The 14,853-nt window shown below is 42.8% G+C and overlaps 1 protein-coding gene across 10 annotated transcripts in view; it reads right to left on the reverse strand.

The window, feature by feature from the left end:
* kiaa1109 (KIAA1109 ortholog) overlaps positions 1–14,853 on the reverse strand; it is a 69,641-nt gene that overhangs the window by 7,542 nt on the left and 47,246 nt on the right. For 4 of the 10 annotated variants that reach the window (XM_041953168.1, XM_041953170.1, XM_041953172.1 and 1 more), the window contains 21 exons: positions 14,459–14,518; positions 14,062–14,288; positions 12,922–13,098; positions 12,214–12,344; positions 11,980–12,103; positions 11,727–11,839; positions 11,147–11,237; positions 10,583–10,642; positions 8,746–9,014; positions 8,366–8,581; positions 7,349–7,529; positions 7,059–7,248; positions 6,586–6,747; positions 6,356–6,495; positions 5,976–6,171; positions 5,178–5,378; positions 4,731–4,907; positions 3,895–4,032; positions 3,165–3,410; positions 2,844–2,997; positions 859–1,016 (listed from right to left, as the gene is read on the reverse strand). In XM_041953168.1, coding sequence (XP_041809102.1) covers positions 859–1,016; positions 2,844–2,997; positions 3,165–3,410; positions 3,895–4,032; positions 4,731–4,907; positions 5,178–5,378; positions 5,976–6,171; positions 6,356–6,495; positions 6,586–6,747; positions 7,059–7,248; positions 7,349–7,529; positions 8,366–8,581; positions 8,746–9,014; positions 10,583–10,642; positions 11,147–11,237; positions 11,727–11,839; positions 11,980–12,103; positions 12,214–12,344; positions 12,922–13,098; positions 14,062–14,288; positions 14,459–14,518 — 3,411 coding nt within the window. The remainder of the gene's footprint in view (positions 1–858; positions 1,017–2,843; positions 2,998–3,164; positions 3,411–3,894; positions 4,033–4,730; positions 4,908–5,177; positions 5,379–5,975; positions 6,172–6,355; positions 6,496–6,585; positions 6,748–7,058; positions 7,249–7,348; positions 7,530–8,365; positions 8,582–8,745; positions 9,015–10,582; positions 10,643–11,146; positions 11,238–11,726; positions 11,840–11,979; positions 12,104–12,213; positions 12,345–12,921; positions 13,099–14,061; positions 14,289–14,458; positions 14,519–14,853) is intronic. The other 6 variants (XM_041953175.1, XM_041953174.1, XM_041953173.1 and 3 more) reach the window with 5 other exon arrangements.

Raw genomic sequence — 14,853 nt, forward strand, 5'->3', positions numbered from 1 at the left:
ACATGTGGCGTGCAGGAAAGTTTTTTTTAGAGTCTGCTAAATGTTCATGATGGTCTTTTGCAGTCAAATGGGGGTTTTGATTTGCCTTTCTAACAATCCAATGAGCACTTCTCTCTGAAAGTTTTCTTGGTCTTCCTGACCTCAGCTTGACCTCGACTGTTCCTGTCAAATTACACTTCTTAATTACATTACGAACTGAGAACATGGCTACCTGAAAACGCTTCTCCTGCTTTGTGGGCATTTAGTATTTTAATTTTCAGGTGCTGGGCAGCTGCTTAGAGATGCCCATGGCTGCTGATTGTTGGGACAAGGGTTGAGGAGACAGAGTATTTATGAAACTCTTCAATTTGCATCACATGGCCTTTCCTAACAGTGATCGTGAACAAGCCATAGCACTAACAAGATAATTAAGGTCAGAGATCTTGGTAAAAGTTATCTGAGAGCTCAAATCTATTGGGGTGCCCAGACTTTGCATGACTTTTTTTCCAATCTAAAATTGTGCAAAAATAAAAACAATACACTCATCTTGCTTACAATGGTGAGAATGTTTCTTCTTAAACTTCACACTAACAGAAAATCTGACCAAACTTTTGCATGTCACTGTATTATTTAAACACTAATTAAACACAAATATATAAAACAAAGCACATATTTACAATAAGTGTAAAAAAAAGAAAAAAGAGTAAAATGTGATTGAAAGTTGGTATTTCATCAGTGCACAGCCCCCAGTGTTGAGAACTCAGCACTGAACCCTGGCTCAGGCCCATATCCACAGTTTCCACTGTGATAGAACAAGAGCTGCTAATGAGTTGTGGAAAAACAGCAGACGTCTGAAAAGTTGACGCTTTGTTTACTTACAGACCATCTCCAGGGTGTTCACGTCTATATTGCCACCCACCACCCCGCCCTTGGAGTCGAGCTTGGAGCGGCCAAGGCCAACAGACATGCTGATCTCTCGGTCCCGGTTGCTGCCCACAGACAGTCGGCCCTGACTCTTCAGCCCGCTGGTCGTCCAGCTGCAGGGGCAAACACAACTGTGAGCGCTCCTGAAACGCTGCTGAATAATGTAGAAGTGCTCTCTATGAAACATAAATGACTCTCATTGCGAGAACTTCCCCAGGAATAAACACAGGTAACTGGAAAGACCAGTCGAGAACTAAACCTTGACAAGCAACATGTCAACACGTATTTGAGCTAGTTTGTCATTATCTCAACATGTTAACTTCATATGCCCTCATAAAACATTTGCCAAATTCTAAGCACGTCTTTGTGGGTAACCTTTTTTGCCAATCCAATCCTTGCTTCCAACAAAGACTACACCTCTGTACAAACGCTTTTATGATGGAAAAATATTCTGAAGTCCTAAATAATTTAATGTCAAGCTGGAGAGGCCTCCTGACTTGGTGAGGAAGAGGCAGGAGACGTATGTATTGCTCAGAGAGCCCAAACATTTCCAGAGTAGAAGATGTTTTTTATTTAATGATGACGCAGAGCTCATAAATCAGCACTGCCTTAGTTATGAGGGTGTTGTGTTTGTCACTGATTCAGCAGGGTTTTCCACAATTCTGCCTTGAAGGGTAATTCTGGTATTTTTAAACCTGACCCATATTTTTACATAGTTTTGGGTCTAAATGACTAATAGGCACAAAAAGTTTTGGAATTGGTCCAGTAGATCATCTTAGGCGGCAGCTGGGAAACAGGCTGCAGTGGCTGCAATGTCATTCTTGGGGGACAAATGTGCCCGTCAAAGTAAGTCTACTAAAAGTCTTTGTTTTTTTTCCACTGACAGACTAAGATTGTTATTCTAAGCCACTGACATCATTATTAAAAGCATCTCTTCAGAGATGATGAGACCTTCTCAGACAGCCCTTTCTGATGGGGCACTGAAGTTGCTCATCCGCTGTCTTTTAAGCCACCAGACTCCATTAACAAAAACAGTAACTTTAACTTGCAGAACACGCAGCAGCTGATCTACCGCTACCTTGATTGGTTTGTGTTATTGTGTGACTTCGGTGTCTTAAAGGGTCAGTTTGGAGTCCTAGTGACCAGTAAAATATAACGGTGTCTAAGGGGTGATTGTTGAATGGATGTATAGCAGGAGACTGCGGCAACGAGACATCCCAGAGACACATTTGTACACCAGTGAAGCAGCCAGTTTCTTCAATAAATGTACACAACTGATGCTGACAATGTCCAGCTTGCTCAATAACATTCTTAGCTTAAATGTATATCTTCACATTCACTTTATCTTCACCTTACTTTCTGCATTGATTCTTTCACACTACAGCTTAGTTTTCCAGCCATGATTATAAAATGTGATTAGGCAATCTCTGTCCAACAGCAGGAGTCACTTCACTAAAAACAGTGATTGTTTTTGCTTTCAAAGCTTTCGATGGGTGACATGAGTGCCTCACACCCATTTGCCAGAATTTTCACTTCCACGTTTATGTTTGAAGCCAATACTAAGTGACACTCAGAGAATTTATCTTTACTAGTCTGTTTTCTGCATAAATATTTATGAACCATTGCATCAGCTGTTTTTTGCAGAGAGGGTACTAAATATCAGTTTTTAAATATTAGGAATAAACAATTTATAAAGTTAAATAAAGCAGAGATATTTCTTATCTAGAAATACCAGCTTATTTTTCATAAAAATAGCATTGAATATACATATATATTTAAATGTAGTAAATATTTTCTGAAACAGCTCTGGAAATAATCATTCATCACATATAACTAATGGTAAGCTAAACTGAAACTGCTAATGGCTGTAGCTTCATATTTATCAAACAGACACGAGATATGGATTTAAAAGTATGTGTGCAAAAACTGTGATCTCTTACGTATTGTTTCCCATGACGTTGCTCATGTTCATCTGGACAGTGAGCTGTTTCAAGTTGATGGCGAACACCACCAGCGTCTCCCACGGCGCCCCCTGCTGACCTGCTGCCTTACCATTCTTACTGAAGGAAGGGGTCGATGTTTTTGTCACAGAGTCTAGTTGACAATAAACAAACGTTCGGTAAAAGGCAGTCGGGGATAAATTATGAAATTATGAACTCTGACTCAAGCAGACTTACAGCACATGGCAGTGTGTTTTGGCTACTTCACGAAACATTTTAGTTCAAGTTCCATCTGGAAATGGCAGGAGTGTTTGTAATTACCTCTCCTGGGAGCGGAGGAATCAGACACACTCCTGGTGCGTCCGGGGGCGGGGGACTTGAGGTGGCCCAGGCCGCCCGGGGACATGTTGCTTCCGGTGGAGTGCTCCGAAAAGACGTTGGGGGATTGGGGCATGTGCTGCGTCCCGGTGCTGCCGTCCCAGGTCCTCCAGTAGGCTTTCCGGCTGGACTCGGGGGACAGATGTTGGGTGACGTTTTCGGCCGAGTCGGGGGTGGCGGGGCCAGAGGCTGAAACAAGGTAAAGGTTGAGAGATGTAAGTAAAGGACAGCCTTTGAAATGTCAACATGGGAGCAGTGGGAGTAAATGTTGGCTCAAGGACTGTCAGCTTGTGGGGATATTAAAAAAGAACCCAAGCTAAACCCGCAGAGATGAGGAGAGAGATGGAAAATCATTCATTTCCTTTATGTGCATATTTCTGCATAATTAAAGACGTTTTCTCTGTATCTGTTTGTCCATAAATTTTATCTTACTTAAAGGCCATGTTACTTTCACTACTACTTTCATACAAAAGTCAATAATAAACAGAAAGTTGTGGAGAAGGCACAATAGAAGAATCTAAAGAAAAGAAGAGCATCCTCAGAAGCATCGCAAGCTCTGTTTGTTGTGTTAGATGTGCTCGACTTTAGAGTGGTGAAAACCTACCATACTAATGCAACACTCAACAAACCAACCCTGACACATACTGAAGCCACTATGTGGTCAACAAGTCACCTGGCAGGTTGATCGTCTGGTCACCCAGGAAGAGGCGCCTGGCGATACTTCGACGGTACCAGGCTCTCGGAAAGGCCAGGATCTCGCTCAGTCGTCTCATGTCGTACTTGAAGGAAGCCGAGCCAATGTCACACACAGCTGAGAAGAGAATATTGCATTTGTTCAGATAAGAGACACACCTTTAAAAAGGTTCTACAGTGCAGGCATATCTGTAGCGTACGCTCCTGAAAACAAATCTACAGGGGAAAAAGGAGCGCTTGTACATCCTGACATTCAGAGATTGGAAAGGTGCATTTTTCATTCATCATGCTCCCCGGTCTCATTTCTATGCTTGTAAAATGTCCCGTTCCTGCACTGCAAGTGTTCAGTCCTGTTGCATATCACTTCAAATATCCTGATTACATAGGCAAAACTGAACGCTGCTTGACTCCAAATTAAGTGAACGCACAAAAGGAGCCAACAGTGCAGTGTATCAACATTTAGCTCTATGCAATGGATTCAAACATCTAACTGACACTATGAACCTTCCTGTTCAAATGGACATTTTTCTATGGACAATATTTAAAACAGAGAAATAACTGACTTGTTAAAGAATTAATTATTTGCCACCAACTGACTGAAGTTGTTTACATGATATTAAGAGCATTGGGTATGTGATGTGTTACAAGCAGCTCCTGATGATTATTTGTTATACATGCTCCCATATCCCTGACTTCTCCTGCCTGAAAATACATCTCTATGAAGACCATTCCAAGCTAAGACCAGCAAGAAACCAAGCAGTCAGTATCACTTATTGTCTGTCAAAGAAGCGCCCTCTTCTGAGGCTGGCGATGTACCTGAGATGTTGATGAGGGTGGTGTCCATTTTGCCACCTTTGGCAGGAATGAAGCTTTCAGTGAAGGTGGGGCCTCCACTACGCCTCATCCTGGATAAGCTGACCTTCACAAACTCCAGGTTGATACTCAGAGAGTCTTTTCTTCCTGTTACTGAAGACGGCTCCTCATCAACTGTACCTTCCAGAAAAAAAAGCGATAATCGTGACGATCAATAAACTAATCTAATTTCAATCTTGGTGGTCAGTCATACACTGATAACAGGTGGCATAAGAAAATACCACGACTCCATGCTCTACGCTGATGGACGTACAGCTATTCCTATGTTGACTAGATCTGGCACATGTTTATTTACTCACAAATCATATCCACAGTAAAGGAAAAGAAGTAAACTGCAGCCCTGTATTATTAGCACATTAGAGAATTACAACAAGTTTCCCCTTTTCATACCTAACGGCCCTGGGCCTGGAGGCAGGCCTGTGACAGCAGATTTCTGCTTTCCGGCGCCGTAGGGATGGAACACGTACAGGGAGAAGTCAGACATGCAGGCAGTGAAGCTGAGGCCCGAGGAGGTACTGGGGGGGCCGGTGAGGTCGGACTGGCTGCTGCTGTGGCGGCTCCTGCCTAGAGGGCTCCCCAGCAACGGGGACGCTGAAAGGAGGCAGAGGAGGGTTGAAAAACACAGAGGTAAGACAAGCAGTCACATATAATAGGCATTAACTACCTAAAATCTGACTATCGCTGGTAGGAGCTGTATCACAGTTTACAGGTCTGACACCCATCAGTAGCCTAATCGGTAACACACGTTTTCATGATAGAGAGGAGTAAGCTTCTGAGAGTACAAATGAGCTGCCTGCTAAAAAGTTAATGCATCACATGCATATTAACGTCATACTGGAATATTAATACTTTGCCACTTCTCTTTTGGCTTAAGAACAAACTGTAACTTTACTGTAAATATGTGTGGACTAAATCAAAAATGCGTGCTGAGATGCAGTACGAAACAAAAGCATGGTAGACCTTGTACAACCTGGCAAAGACAGACTGGAGAGCGAAGTAATGAATGCATGAGAACAAGCTGTGAGCAACATCAAATCACACAGGGCCAAGACATGGCATGGAGTGAAGGCTAATAGATGTGCGCACTGTGTGTCATGTAAGATGTTGACTGCAAATGTTTTATTCTTCACATATCTTTGCACTGCACACATTAAAGCGTCATTATTCTGCCAGTCATGCTCTGCAGACCTTTGCTTGGAGGTGGTTTGGGGATATGTTGTCCTGGTGGAGTGGAGGAGGGCGGGTGAGATCCGTCAGTGGGGTGGGCTCCTGTCGGGGTCTCCAGCTCTCCGCGGTTAGAAGAGAAGACCAGGTCTAAAGAGGGCAGTTTGAGCATACACTCCACCCTGGACATCGGCAGGCAGCTGAAGCGGATCTGAGAGGGCTGCAAACACAGATTATAACTGATGTTTCAATGGGAAAAATGGACATTATAGATGACACAAAGCAGCCATGGAGCTGCAAATAAATCCATCATTAGGACTGCATGGATGGTGGAACTGTTGTTATCTAATATTGCAGATGTCCTGACTATAAAGGGAGAGTGAAGTGTAACAGGTTGTCAGTACCTGGACTCTGACATAGACAACCACATCCACAGGGAAGGAGGAGTAGGCCGATGAGGAGGAGGAAACCAGGGAGGTGGTGGACTCCTCCAGCTGCTCCACTGTATCAAACTGACCCATGTCCTCCTCCTGGGAAGCCATAGCTAATGGAAAGACATAATCACAAAGAGTTCTCTATGAATACCAGACCATAAGAACAAGAACATAAGGATCAGATGGTGGAAAAAACAAACCTGCGTAATTCCTTTCCACTGGAGTGATCGGAATGGTCTCCAGTGCTTTCTCAAGGAAGTCCAGCAGACATGGGCTGATGACCATTTCCTCTGGCAGAGTCTGGAGGGCCACCCAGGCATATAGCTTGGCCGTCTTCACTCCTCCACTGCCCTTACCTTTGGCTGCAAAGACACATGATAGTTTAAGCCATCTACTGCCTGGACTGTATGTCATGAGAGTTCATTTCTTAAACTTCAAACTGTTTCGTAAAATAGTCATCCCCTCTGTGGTACGCATCAATATGCACGAGCCCATTTGATTAAAGGTGGCCTCTGGATTCATGCTTTAAGATAAAGGATGAAATCACATGCATTAGATTCGGCGGGTCCATGTGTGGATGTAAATCATCAGCTTGGGAGGGCGTGGCACACTAGTGTCGGTGATTACAGATGGTGCTAGGGCATGCAATTCAGAATGAGGGATTGCTCAGTACCTGATGGAATAGGTGGGGGCGGGGGAGGTAGGAGCGAGTTAGTCTTGCTTTGGACAGCATTGGGAGGGTTGGGAGGGCCGCTATCTTTCATACCATACAGCTTGGACTCTTTGGAGAGAGTGCGAGGGAGGGAGGATCCACGCGAGGCGTTGGGCGACTCCGTCTTCAGTGTCTTGGAGTTGTAGTGCAACTGGGGGAGAGAGAAGAAGCATGAAACATTTAAAGCACGCAAAATAAACAGTACAGAGTCAAAAGTTATGGATGATTTGGATTCTGAGGAAGACACTGACTTTAACGTCTACTCCTGGAATGTAGAAGACTGTGGTCTCCATGTCATTGGATTTGGTCTGCAGGGAGGAGGGACATTTTTTGCCGGCTAGGAGATGGGTGGTAGAGGTGTAGGTGGGCTGCAGCTTCTTCTTCTTGGGGGGAGATTCCTGGTCCAGACTCCTGAGGCTGCGTTCACAGCTCCTACAAAACCCACAGGGAGAAGAGTCCCATCAAATGAAGAATGTCTGCTTATGCCTGATTCTGTTTAGTGATCCGAATGCCGAACCCTGACTCAAGTTGGGACACTAAGTAAAATGTAACTTAAAAAAAGAACACAATTTTTAGCAGACAAACTGTGTTTAATGAAGAAACAGTTCTACAAAGGTTCCTGAGCCCATGTAGTAACATCCTTTATCCAATGATGTGTTCACAAAGTGGTGAACCTCGCTCCATCCTCGCTTGTGAATGACTGAGCCTTTCCAGGATGCTCCTTTCATACCCAATCATGATACTATCACCTGCTATCAATCAACCTGTTTACCTGTGGAATGATCCAAACAGGTGTTTCTGGAGCATTTCACGACTTTCCCAGTCTTTCGTTGCTCCTGTTACAACTTGTTTGAAACATTTGTTTGTTTGAAAATGTTAGTGCTCCGAATTCAGAATAAGCAGATATTTACAGAAAACTGAAGTTGATAAGGTCAAACGTTAAATATATTTGTCTTTGTACTGTTTTCAATTGAATATATTTCAAAAAGATTAGCAAATCATCACATTCTGTTTCACTTATGTTTTACACAGCGTACCAGCAGGGTTGTAAAAGGTTTTATTTCTGTAACCACTGAGGACCAGCTGAAGCATCAGCCTTCACCTGGCAAATGATTTGAGTGGATTTCATGATACAGTGTTTGATTTTACCCTTAACATGATGTTGTTTCAAAAATGAGCCCCTGCAGGAAATCCGAGTCAGACTTGAATTAAAATTCTGCTCTCTGTACAATAATTATCAAGAAAAAGAAATGCGTCTTCCATCATACCTCCTGAGGGAAATGTCCTCATGCTCTGGTTGCTGAGTGGTGGGATGAAGGACACACTTCCCGCTGTCAATCTCCACACGGACGTCAAGCTCAAAGTCGATGTTTCTCTCAGCTGTCGGGCCACTGAAGCCGCGGCCGGCAGGAGTGCTCGGCCAGCGCTCGCTGAACAGCTGACTCACAGCAGAAAACCCTGAGGACTTCCTGTGAGACGCTTGGCTGAGGTGAAACAAGAAAGGGATTGTTGAGTGAATGCTGAAAATCGTCTAGCTTTATTTATAGTCTGGAAAATAAATCATAAAAGAAAAGTTTAATGGTGCTTCCTTTCATCTAACATTCATCACAAGAATGTCTGAGCGGGGAAACAAAACATGACGACTCACATAGGCCTTCGATAGCTTGGCAGTCTGTCGCGTTCAAACTCATCCTCCTTTTCGGAGTCTTCGGAAGAGGAGGAGGACAGGTCGTCACGCCTCATGTCGTCGTGCTGGAAGGGAAGTATGGGTGAGAAGACAGCAGGGGTGACCGGGGCACTGAAAGCTGAGTGCTGGCCCTCGATGACAGATGGAGAATGAAGATGATGGTGATCATGAGGATGAGATGGCTCATCGATGGTGACTGACAACAGGTCCACCTCTGTCTCCTCAGGAAACTTCAGAGAAGGACAGACAGACAAACTCACACAAGGGGACAGTTTTCATGTCATTATAGAGCTCCTTCCTACTGAAAACAGGATGTATTGAGTAGGAAGGTAGCCAAGGAACCATAACTTTGAAGGAGTGTTCTGTTGACTGGAAATGATAATCACAAGCTATTTTCTTTATGTATGACATTTCGTCTTTACTTAAATGTTGAAATCAAATCTCACAGCAGAGTTGAGATCTAGTTTCATGACCAATGACAGAACACCACTGAAAGTTTATGCACATTCTGTGAGGAGGAATGAAAGAGAGACAGCGTGACACAAGGAGAAGGTGAGGATGATGTGACATCCCGTCAGGAGAAAAGGTGAAGGGCACTCTTAAGAGGGTGACAATGGAGAAATGCCCAAGTTAAGTATTCTGAAAGACAGCTGGAAAAGAAGCCCAAATGTCAACAGCACCAACAGATCCCAGAGACATGCACATGCTGCTGATCATGAATAAAAGTCCTGAAAATGTTTGCTAACTGCATCTGTAACCATTCCAGATAAAAAATTGTTCCAGAGCCATTGAAACAACAACATTTGTCTGTATGTTCACTGTTAATCTAAAGTCTGTTTTTTTTCAATCTGTATGAATGAGTCAGTGTCTAGGTGGGTGAAGCAAACCCTGTCATGAAGCCTTACATGGAGTCAGTCTGGATCTGTCATAATTATAGAGTGAATATTGGAGGAATTACAGTATGTGGTGAAAAAGATTTGACCATTCAAACAAGAAAATACCACTGCAGATAGACTCATCAATATTCAGGGCAAATAAACTCTGCAAAGCCTTCATTAGCCTTCACCAGAAATTCTGAATTGACTTTTCATTAAACACTGTCTGGTATTAAACAGGTTTTGTGTTAAGTTTTCTTGAGTGGATTTTGGTTAAAAATTGGAGGTCACAAACTGGGACTCCTAGAGTCTCAGCTCTAGTGAGCTTTAGAGGTACTAACAGGTGGATCTGTGACCTCTGACAGAAGCAGGCTAGTTGGGAGGAACTGTTGTGACAAACAACAGTGATTCAGAGGCAAACCATGCATAGTTGTTAGAAATCAGTCAATATATTAAGGTTGAAAAACCGGCTTGGATTTTTATGCAGTTTCAAGACAGGATGTGTGATGTGTGACTCCATAATTCATTACACAGCATTCCAACTCTAACCTTTTATTTACAGGTGCGTCTTATTATTATGCAAGAAAATGAATTTCTCAAAGTGTGCTTGCGTTAGGATGAGGGACAAATTTCCATCTCACATATCTCTGATGGTATGCTACGTTATCTCTGAGCAGTAATAAATACTGTAGAATATACATTTTAATTCGGTGCTACATCTATAATCACATGGGAGCCTGATTAATGTACGGTGTCACACTGCTGTTCAATATAACACTGATGTATGCATACATATACATAGCATCCTGTTTTGATTTTGCATGTTTGAAGTGCTGTCGGCACTGCCAAGATAATCACAGAGGAGAAGAGTTGTTTGTTAGATATTTCAATTTGTTAAAGTGAATTTCTTTTTAACCAAATACCTTGAACACCTCTCCTGGACTGACAGGTGCAAATGCAGAGTCCAAGGCCTGATTATTTATCTTCAATTGAAAAAAACAAGTTATTAAAAATGAGCTCATCCAAAATGGAAAAAAAAAAAAATGAAAAAAAGGTCCCTCCCATGACCATATGACATCATACGAGTCACAGTGTCACACAGTATGGAGAGCAATTACAGTGACAAACACATAGAAATGGAGGATGGGATGATGATCTGTCAACATAAAATAGCACAAAACTAAAACTACCTACTTTATCAATGCCTTAATTATTGATTTGGTTAGAGCATTCTTAAAACAGTGCAATCAAATCTGTACAAAGCTAAAATATGTTCATGTGTTACAGCTTTAAGAAATGACAAGAACAAACGATAAGGTGTCTGAGGAAAAGCCTTGTCCTCGAAATGTCACGGCATTAAAATCCTTCTGACGGGAGCACCTTGGTGTGTGGATACACTTCTTTCAACTCTGCTATGTGTTGTAGCTTTCTCTGCTTTGTCAGCATGTGAGACCGGTAGGATGTTTTTAGATATACAGTAAGTTTACCGTGTCCTGGATGTTGAAGGTGACCCGGGGTCCAGGAGAGGACGCATCCACACGCATATCTGGCAAATCATCCACATCCCCCAGTCTGGAACTATGAACACAGTAAGGTAATATAAACAAACTGCTTTAGACGCATAAACGCCATACACCACGCTGTTGCAGGTTTCAGGAAATACTGTAACCGAACACTTCTTAACGTATAATTTTTATTCATTTTTTCGGTGGCAGACTGAATGTTTGTTCATTGCTAAAGGTCGTACAGCGTGTCAACCGTTTCAATATCATTACTACATTAATTCTGATGTATCTGCATAATTACTATAAACAAATGAGAGCCACTTTCTCCCCCACACTACATTCTAATTTGTGAGTCACTGCATCCTCTTTGTAGGAAGGCTAATGGGAGATGTGTTTCAAAAATATGTGGTGCCAACAGCAGTGGTGTAAGACAGAGGTTACTTGGTCTTGTTTGTTTACTGTAAGTGCTGGATGGAGAACTCTTACTAGCATAATTTCCATAATGATATGGTATCAGAAAAAGTGGAAACTCCTGCTCCTCGTGTTTTGTTTTTTTTTTTACCTCTGTCTGTCCATCCTTTTTAGAGGAGGTCGGCCTGCTGCTGCTGAGATGCTTTTGGAGCGGTTGTAACTTGGTTTGTAGCCAAGACCCCACTTATCCTTTAGAGAGGCGGCCTGGTGAGGAGCAAACACAAAATCAAAAGCAAGTCCAAATGAGAGACATTCAGTTATTTTAAGATATGGCGTGTAACATTCTACTTGATAATTTCCCAACTTAGCGAGTAAAATGCTTGTTGGGGAAGATGAGCATTCACCCTCATGCTGGAGCGACGCAGTTTCTTTCGGACGTCTCTCCGGATGTCGTTGACGGCCACGGACTCCAGCTGCTGATAGCGCTGGATCTCCTGGTTGATGGTGCCTTCACTGGCTCCCAATTTCCTGTGGTTAAAATAAAGAGGATGTAGATTTTTTTTGTAGTTTTAATGGGATGGCAGTGACAGCACATCCTTCAAAATCAGTATAAACAGGTGAGTGAGCAGGAATCTTACTTGAGGTCGTCGATGACCTTGGCCTGTTCGTTCAGCTCTCTGATATCCACCACTCTCTTGGTGAACTTCCTCCCACGAGCGTCAATCACTTGGTTCCCCATCAAGATCTGCCTTCTGGGGTCAATGGTCTCCTATTGGATCAAAGCAATGATACCCAAACACGTGGATGTGGTAAAACTGATGACAGAAATCAAGCAAAACTTTTGATTAAACCCAAAAACCAATTTGTCTGAAAAAGTTCTGCCAGGCAGCTGCTGTGAATAAGAAAGCATCATTCCCAAATCTGTCTGATTAAAGGTGAGTTATTTTGATAGTCATGACTCAATCAGAATAGGTTCATTCCACACACCAAATATCATACACACAAAATGTCACAAAACAGGAGACAGAACCACCACCATCACCATCACCACTCCACTCAAAAGTGCAAGAGGAAAACATAAAGCTCTATAACCACAGGGAAATGTAACACTGATTTATTTCATTTCACCCATCATTGAAGCTTAATGAGAAGGGCAGTGAAAGCAAATGCTAAGCGACGCTGTTCTCCATTTTCATGCTATTTAGTTAAAGCATAAATTAGCATTGCTCAGCATTTTGGAATCCACAACCTTCATCTGATAACTACAGGTGACTGAGATGGAATGCCACCTTGCAAGTGATTTTGTCAGCCCAGAGAAGAGTTTAACACTGTGGGTGGCTACATACACAAGCCCAGGAGAGAGGTCTTTGGGCCCTGGCACTGCCCGCTCGGAGGCGAGGCGATGCACAGTTTAAGTAGTCAGCTGGGACAGACACACTCTGAGGCCTGGGGCTGAGGCCCAGGATGTGGTTTACCAGACGTTTCCTTAAGGTCAGCCGAGGGCTGAACTGGCTCTCTGGACTCTGTAAACAACGGCAGGGACAGATGGATGGAGAGGTGGAAGAATGGACGACTTGAGTCAGACTTTACCTTCTGAAGCTTCGAGGTAAGCCAGGTAGGAACTGTTCAAATGTACTGAAGAGATATTAAGGGAATAGCTCAACATTTTGGGAAAACGCTTCTTTGCTTTCTTGCACAGAGTGAGATGAGGAGCTAGACACTGCTTCTGTGTGTCTTAAATACAAAGCTACAATGAGCAGCCGATTAGCTTAGCGTAGCATAAAAACTGTTAAGGTCTGATGGTCCAAAGGAATCAAGATTCCCATATCAGCACAGCTACAGCTCACAGACTAACACATATCTTGTCTAAACACTACAAAAGCTACACTTTGTGGTTTTTTGTGAGGTTATTTCTATTTCATAGCTGTGCTCAGTGACCTCACAGAGTCTTGTCACCACTGTGCCAGTCGGTTGCCAGGCAACCGGCAGAGACTTTTGCAAATAGCGCCCCATAAACCCACAAATGGTCTCTTCAGAGGTGCTACTAGGCAGATTTATTCAGAAGAAGCCAGGCTAGATGTTTTTCAAGCTTGTATTTAATAGACATATATGAGAGTGATATTGATCTTCCCACCTAACCTTCAGCAAGAAAGCAAACAAGCACATTTCCAAAAATGTTGAAATATTCCTTTAACATGTGACAACAAGTTCAACAGCTGAAGTTCGCTGTTTTTGTTCTCTGTTTTTTCTTTTATAACTGCAAATTCTACAGGAACTGAATTTATAGAAATCTTTTGAGAACTTCCTAATTGGAGTCACAAAAGAGAGCAGCTGATCCTCTGTTGACAGAGCTGTGTGTCATCACAGCTAATTTGAAACTCAATTTATAAAAGAAGAATTGGCTAGCTGTGGTGGAAACAAGTGTATCATTTATACATTTCCCCAAATGAAAATCTCAGACGTGCATGAACCCACTGCTGACTGACCATGTGGATGGTGGGCGACATGGTGTCGGCTTCGTCCTCATCTGAAAGGTCCGCCATGTTGACAGAGTTCAGGTCAGCGATGTCATCGACGTCCTCTTCGCCCGTCAGTGACGTCAGTGTGTTACCCAGCGCATTGAGGCGTTTGCCGATGTTGGGATCCATGTGAACATCGATACCACACATTTTCCAAAGCACATTCAACGTCCAGGTACCAGCACTACTGCTCTCTGTTTTTGAGAAGGAGGAGGAGGAGGCCATGAGGGAGAGGAAGAAAGAGCAGCAGATGATGTGGATGAAATGAATGCAAAATCACATTTTCAGACAGTTGTCTCATACTTGTTGTGCAGCTACAGGGTGTTCATATTTTAAAGATCGAAGCTTAGTTAAAAGAACTTGCCTGCAGAGGGTTGCCCTGTAGTCCTGGAACATACTTCATATGTACCATCAGGGACCACACCTGTATACAGACCGCACAGACACACAGAGAACTGCCAGTCAATAATTCAGATGAGCTTCATGCATAGAAAGTCACAGGATTCACCGTTTTTACAGATCGAATTCAGATCATCAATCACATGACACCAGGCTTATACAGTACATAGCTAAAAATGTTTCTGGAACTTTTGTTTGCTGAGCATCTCTGAGACTCAGTCGTTTAAAGAGTATTTTAAAAACGCTAATTGTAACACAAAAAATGGTTTGTTTTTTAAAACGTTCCTTTCTGGTGACAAAACTGAAGCAAAATAAACCATACGTGAGACAAAAATCACATTTAAAAACAGAAAGCCTCAC

This window comes from Chelmon rostratus, chromosome 15, assembly GCF_017976325.1.
Source record: "Chelmon rostratus isolate fCheRos1 chromosome 15, fCheRos1.pri, whole genome shotgun sequence".
Classification (NCBI taxonomy): Eukaryota; Metazoa; Chordata; class Actinopteri; order Chaetodontiformes; family Chaetodontidae; genus Chelmon; species Chelmon rostratus.